The sequence below is a fragment of the Salvelinus namaycush genome, unplaced genomic scaffold (genome assembly GCF_016432855.1).
Source record: "Salvelinus namaycush isolate Seneca unplaced genomic scaffold, SaNama_1.0 Scaffold14, whole genome shotgun sequence".
NCBI lineage: Eukaryota > Metazoa > Chordata > Actinopteri > Salmoniformes > Salmonidae > Salvelinus > Salvelinus namaycush.
In genome coordinates, this window is record NW_024058119.1 from 158,130 (window position 1) to 165,515 (window position 7,386).

At 41.8% G+C, this 7,386-nt stretch overlaps 1 protein-coding gene across 1 annotated transcript; it reads right to left on the reverse strand.

Annotated features, from left to right (window-relative positions):
* Positions 1-2,639: 2,639 nt before the first annotated feature.
* Positions 2,640-5,556, reverse strand: LOC120036628 (piggyBac transposable element-derived protein 4-like). The gene is made up of 2 exons (XM_038983006.1): positions 5,525-5,556; positions 2,640-4,846 (listed from the first exon to the last, which is right to left on the reverse strand). The coding sequence occupies exon 2, from the start codon at positions 4,810-4,812 to the stop codon at positions 3,067-3,069; it is 1,746 nt and encodes a 581-aa protein (XP_038838934.1). The 5' UTR covers positions 4,813-4,846; positions 5,525-5,556; the 3' UTR covers positions 2,640-3,066.
* Positions 5,557-7,386: the final 1,830 nt, after the last annotated feature.

The following is a 7,386-nucleotide window of genomic DNA, read 5'->3' on the forward strand; positions in this document are numbered from 1 at the left end:
TGACTGGTAATATGACTTTACTGCTACTTCCTACCTGATTGGTAATAGGACTTCACTGCTACTTCCTATCTGACTGGTAGTAGGACTTCACTGCTACTTCCTACCTGACTGGTAATAGGACTTCTATTTATACAATCAATCAAGCAAATTTGTATGGCCTTTTTTTTTTTTACTTCAGCAGCGGTCACAAAGTTATTTTACAGTCATCTGGCCCAGAGACACCTTGGACATACAGGGCACCACTGCTCCTGCCTTTCTCCCTGTGTGATGTCATATCCTTTTCCTGTTAAGGCACCTGACCAGCTGAGTGCAGGTGGGCTCTCCTGTGAACATGGGGCTGAAGATCAGACAGTGAAGAGACTCCGGGGGCTGTGATGAAGGCTGTAGGAATGAAGATATAAGATAGCATAACGTCCTGTAGGCGGTGTAGCATAACTTCCTGTAGGCAGTGTAGCATAACTTCCTGTAGGCAGTGTAGCATAACTTCCTGTAGGCAGTATAGCATAACTTCCTGTAGGTAGTGTAGCATAACTTCCTGTAGGCAGTATAGCATAACTTCCTGTAGGCAGTGTAGCATAACTTCCTGTAGGCAGTATAGCATAACTTCCTGTAGGTAGTGTAGCATAACTTCCTGTAGGCAGTATAGCATAACTTCCTGTAGGCAGTGTAGCATAACTTCCTGTAGGCAGTGTAGCATAACTTCCTGTAGGCAGTATAGCATAACTTCCTGTAGGTAGTGTAGCATAACTTCCTGTAGGCAGTATAGCATAACTTCCTGTAGGCAGTGTAGCATAACTTCCTGTAGGCAGTGTAGCATAACTTCCTGTGAAAGTAGTGAAATGAATGACATGGAATGAAAAGGTGTGGTATTTACTTCTGAGTATGTCCAATGTATATTGTGTGATCAAAATCTACTATAAAAATGATAGTTTTCTTAGTTTACCAAACTGAATTGCCAATCAACATTCCCAGCATGAACAGCAGCCTCGGAAACAAATTCGTATTTATAATGACAGCATGGCAAAATGCCTCCTATGGGGCAGTAAACACAGATCTGGTTACTTTGAAAATACTTTGTATTAAGTTGTTAGCAAGAATAAACAATGTAATTAACATTTTCCCAAACTGCGTCACCCAAACTAGTCAGCAGATGATTCTTTCAAGTTGTTTCTTGCGTGACGTATAATCTAGTCGACGGGACCGTTCGACACAAGGCTACTGATTCAGACAGATCGGCAGCTTACTAGCCAACGTTCTATAATGAAAACAGGTACATTCTGAAAGGTTTTGTTGATGTGATAACAAAAATGTTATTCACGTCTGAATTCAGGATAATACTGTTTGTTTTATTTGACTTAAATGTTATTATTTATGTATCATACTATGCGAATACACTACCAAGCAATGCAAGTAGATATTTGGAATTAACCCCAAAGAAGGTTTTGATCAATAATTTATTAAGAAAACCAGTAGTCACGATCAGACTATGCTTCCTATTCAGGCATCATATAATGCACAGCCACATGCAAATACATCAACTCCACCAATAAAATATTGAAAACTTTAACATGACTACTGGTGATGTCATTATTTTCGTCACCATCCATCAATGGTTAAATTGCATTATTATTCTTTGTACATGGTGTGCCCGCCTCCTGAGTCTGACTAGAAATCCACTCGGAATACCTCTTCTCTGCCGTCGGCGACGAGCCCTGGGGGGTACGAACAAAGGATCACATTCTGGAAAGTCGTATTCCTGGTCGTAATGCTGGTGAGTTACCGCCGCTCTGATATCCAAATGTTATTTCCAGCTGTATGTAATAACACAACAAACGTTCTGGGCTAATAGAAATAACAAAACACTGCAAAGTTGCTGAGGAGCCAGAAGCAGAGTTTAGAACATGTCTCTTGGGAATATTTTAACTTGGCACATACAGTATTCAGACCCCTTGACCTTTCACCTTACAGCCTTATTCTAAAATGGATTAAATCGTTTTTTCCCCCCTCATCAATCAACACACAATACCCCATAATGACAGTGAAAACAGGTTTGAAATTTTTTGCAATTTTTGTGGTGTTGTGAACAATTATAAATGTACACTGACAGGCTGACCCATACTTTAAGAAAGGCGGTTGTAGGGACTAATCCTAAAAAATACTAAATTTTTGGATAAAGCATAAATTGGATTTTAGTCTCAGCCTCCAGAGGCCAAATGGAGCTCCGTACTGAACCGCCAAGCGCCTCCCAAATGTTGTACCAATGAGGACAGCTCTGTATAGCTTCTCATTGACATGATTGGTCAATGCGGCAACTTCAGGAGAGTAATGGCACAATCTGCGAAAGCCAGCAGGAGAGGGAGGAGAATGGTTGGGTCAGGTTAAAACCTCGTCCGGATAGGACCCTTCATCTCAATTTCCACCTAAAATTACCCAAATCTAACTGCCTGTAGCTCAGGACCTGAAGCAAGGATATGCATATTCTATACTATTTGAAAGGGAACACTGAAGTTTGTGGAGATGTGAAATTAATGTAGGAGAATATAACACAGCTGGTAAAAGATAAAAACATGTTTTAAATTTTTATTTGATAATCTTTGAAATGCAAAAGAAAGGACATACATTGATATAGGACACTGGGGGTCATTTATATGTTGTCCACAACAGGGCAACAGTACATGTGCAAAGTCAGACTGATAACGTCAAGAATGAGCGAGTTACATGACATTTAGTATGAAGTCACCCAGGTGTCCCACACGAGTTGCCCAAATGGCCAAATTGATTTTTTTCAAGAAAATAACTACATAGAAAATACAAAAATGCTTAGTCTACACACTCCCAGGAATGTCATAAATGATGGATCATTAGCTTCCCTACATAAAAGGTACTAACGGGAAATGTGACAAGAATGCTGATCCAATATCTCCAAACACAGAAGTGAAACATTTAAGGGCCAAGTTAGCAGCCCAGGGATCCAATATCACTGTTGAACAACACCACAAACCACACAAAGTAAAAAATAAAATAAAACAACTTTAGAATGACAGTATTTGGAAGATCCTCAGTCCTCTACACAATATTGTGCTGCTGATGCCAAGTCCCAAAGCAGTCTCTTTCTGCTGTAAAGCAGAGGCAAACCGAACAAGTCGTGCAGGTGATGGGGGACTTCATGTGACAAAGAACACAACGACGCCTCCATGCTGTGGCCTTTTTGCCCCGAGGCACATTCATGCCTGCAGTTATGAATTCGGGCATGTGAACACCACTGGTGGCAGGAGCAGAAGGGACAGAGGTAGAGGGGGCAGAAGGTGCTGCAGTGGACTTTGTGCCGTAGCCAGCAAGCTCCTGGATGAGCAGCTTTCTGAAGGCTAGCTGTGTCATGGGGGTCTGTCCACAGCTCTTAGCCATTTCCTTATGAAGGACGAATGCATTCACCACAGCAATGTCGATGAAATGATAAAACAATGTTCTGTACCATTTCGTTGTCTTGTGGAGAACATTGTAGTAGCCTATCAGAGCATCTGACAGGTCCACACCTCCCATGCTCTTGTTGTAATCCTTCACAGCAGCAGGAATGGGAACATTTTTAGTGGTCTGTTCCCCATTAGCGTCCTTCACACGCCTGACGACTTGATCGCCACTGTACGATTTGTGGATACTGGAGCACATGACCACCTCTCTGGTATCCATCCACTTTACAAAGAGCAGGTCATCTTTACGAATCCATCGCATGGTACCCCTATCAGCCCGCTTAGGCATGTCGTTGACTTTTGTTTTGGGAAAACCCACTCTGTTGGGACGAATGGTGCCACAAGCCCACACATTCAGCTTCCTCAGGTCTGTGAACAGGGTAGGGCTTGTGTAGAAGTTGTCCACAAACAGTTTGTAGCCCGTCCCCAGCAGTTGAAAATCTAATAATTCCATAACGGAATCATAACTAAGTCCCTTACCGGTGGCTGAGATGGATTTCCCCTCGTAAACAAAAAAATTCCAAGTGTAGGCACACACAGAATCGTCCAAAACAAACAGTTTGTACCCCCCTTTTGTTGGCTTGTTACTCATATATTGTTTGAGGCCAATTCCAGCCTTTGAGGCTACCATCCTCTCATCTATGGACAGGTTCTGGTTGGGTTGAAAATGGGTCTTGCAAGCCTCAACCATGCTGGGGTAGAGAGGTTTGATTTTGCAGAGCCTATCAAAGCTTGCTGTGCCTCTCTTCTTGTCATTGTCCTCATCAACTTGTGGGTCACTGATATGAAGCGCCTGCGAGATAGTCAGAAACCTTTTAGAAGACATGACAGTGGAGGGGAAAGGCAGTTGGTAGAGTGTTGACGTTCTCCAGTAGTCCTTGAGGTTTTTACACTTCACAAACCCCATGTAAATAACCAGTGAGATGTAACAGTACAGGTCTTGGACGGAAATGGGGTTCCATGCCTCTTTCTTGCCTGCTTGTGTCTTAGCCCCATACTTGTTGGTGTTAGAAACCAGCGAATCAAGAACTGACAAGGAGAAAAACATCTGGAAAAGATGAAGGGGGCTGTACTTTACAGTCTTGTCCAGCTGAGGTCCTGGCTGCCTTTTCGGTCTAAATGTTGGTGGAAGTGGCTCCACATCATCTTCTAGCACAGTGTGCCAACGGTCCTCTGCCTCGGTGGTAGTTGCCGCTGGTTCACTGGCCCTCCTCCGCTTCTGGGCTGGCCTCTTCACACCTCTAGATGGCCGGGCGGGGGAAGGTGTGGAGCCGGAGACAGCAGGGGTCCGGCTGGATGAACCAGCTTCAGCGTCTGAATTAGTGGGGGATGGACACCTTGACATTGTGGGTTCCCATTGTTCATCCGAGTCCCTGGCACTGTGTAAGAAAAAAACAATCAGTAAGAATACTTCTACAGATGAGCCCTGTATCGACACGTAAAATAAACAGATGTCTATTATATAGAGTAGAGGGAACATAATCACGACGGTGAAGTGTGTGTTTATCAATGGTGAATAAGGCTGGTCAGGGGAGAACGGCTCATAGTGGTGGCCGTGTCATCTGATGAAGATCATCAAAGGTTAGTGATTCATTTTACCTCTATTTCTGCTTTTTGTTACTCCTCTCTTTGGCTGGAAAAATGGCTGTATTTTTCTGTGACTTGGCTCTAACCTAACATAATCGTTTGGTGTGCTTTCGTCGTAAAACCTTTTTGAAATCGGACATTTTGGCTGGAGTTACAACAGGTGTATCTTTAAAATAGTGTGAAATACTTGTATGTTTGAGGAATTTAAATTATGGGATTTCTCTTTTGCACACGGCAGTTTCACGGGCTGTTGACGAGGTGGGACGCTACCGTCCCACATACCCTAGTGAGGTTAACAAGAAATTTGTGGAGTGGTTGAAAAACGAGTTATACTGACTCCAACCTAAGTTTATGTAAACTTCGACTGTGTGTATAAATATATATAAATAAATAAATAAAAAATATCAAATGAATATGCGACCTTTTAAACAACTGCATTAGCATGGGAAGCAAAAACCTATTTTACTTACTGATCTAAAAGTGGATCTTTTCCTTCCAAAAACATTTCTTCCGCGCTGGAATCATAACTGTGGTCACTCACAGAGTCCTCATCCATTCCTTCTGTGTCACTCTCCTGGTCAATGTCTGCAATAATATCATCAAAATGTTTATACTTGGACTGAGATTTAGCTTTTCCACTCTTAGTGGCCATGTTTAACTTTTTCCAGATTTGAGAAGTTTGTAGAAGAGAAGGAACTGCTGTGAAACGTAAACTACAGTGCGTCCTGTTTCCTTTCACCAGAGAATGAACTCTGTTGCACAGCTCTAGCATGATGGCTGTTTGTCCTACAAACGGCATTCACATACTGCTGGAAAGCCCAGCTCATTGGCTATCTAGCTAGGTTTCAAAACGATAGGTGGTCATTGGACCAAGACCCTTCATGGGCTAATTCAGGTGTTGTATAGCCAATACATAATGTAGAATGATGAAACAAGTTTGGTTGCCTTCTAGAGTGTCTGAAGATTGCACAGAAACCGAACTTGCCCATGTTAAACAAAGTTAGATTTCTAACAAAATTAGATTTCATAAAATTGTTTTGTGTCAAGTTGAGTCGGAATTCATGCAGAACGCTGTTTACAACATGGATGGTGTTAGGATATACAATACCATTCAAGAGTTCGGGGTCACTTAGAAATGTCCTTGTTTTTGAAAGAAAAGCAATTTTTTTGTCCATTTTAAAATAACATAAAATTGATCATAAACACAGTGTAGACATTGTTAATGTTGTAAATGACTATTGTAGCTGGAAATGGCTGATTATCTACAGAGGCCCATTCCCAGAAACCATCACTCCTGTGTTCCAATGGCACGCTGTGTTACCTAATACAAGTTTATCATTTTAAAAGGCTAATTGATCCATTTTTGAGCCTGTAATCAAACCCACAAATGCTGATGCTCCAGACACTCAACTAGTCTAAAGAAGGCCAGTTTTATTGCTTCTTTAATCAGCATAACAGTTTTCAGCTGTGCTAACATAATTGCAAAAGGGTTTTCTAATGATCAATTAGCCTTTTAAAATTATAAACTTGTATTGGGTAACAAAACGTGCCATTGGAACACAAGAGTGATGGTTGCTGATAATGGGCCTCTGTACGCCTATGTAGATATTCCATAAAACAATCTGCCATTTCCAGCTACAACAGTCATTTACAACATTAACAATGTTTACACTGTATTTCTGATCAATTTGATGTTATTTTATTGGACAAAAAATTTGCTTTTCTTTCAAAAACAAGGACATTTCTAATTGACCCCAAACTTTTCAACGGTAGTGTATATATAGAAATACACGTTTAAAATGTGTACCAATTGATTGGTCGAAAGAACAGGTGACTAAGTCAAACAAGATGTTTATTAGTCTGTGACAGCCCTACTAGTAAAAGATACCAGTCCATCTTCATGTCAACTAACAGAACTCTGCTGGTTGTCCTGGTAACAGATACCAGTGGGCAGATCTATTGTATTTGTTCAAACTAAACTACAGCACTTACCTTGATGAGTCAAATCTGATCCTTTCTTCTCTTCTCTTTCTCTCACAGTTCCACTCAGCCCCGTTGTTTTCCTGCAGTCCACCAGCTACACAGACAACCTCTTCATACCCAGCAGTAAGGCGCTACCGGGAGAGGCACGACATGGGGACTCCGGGAGGGTGGAAGGGCTAGCGTTGTCCTGGTAATCATAAAGAGGGGACACAGACATATATCATTATGGATGCTGATGTCACTGTTGTCATAAAGTGCTTTACAGAAACCCAGCCCAGACCCCGATAGAGCAAGCTGTATGCTAGACCAGACCAAGCTGTACCATCTGGTGTTCTGATCTGGAGAGACT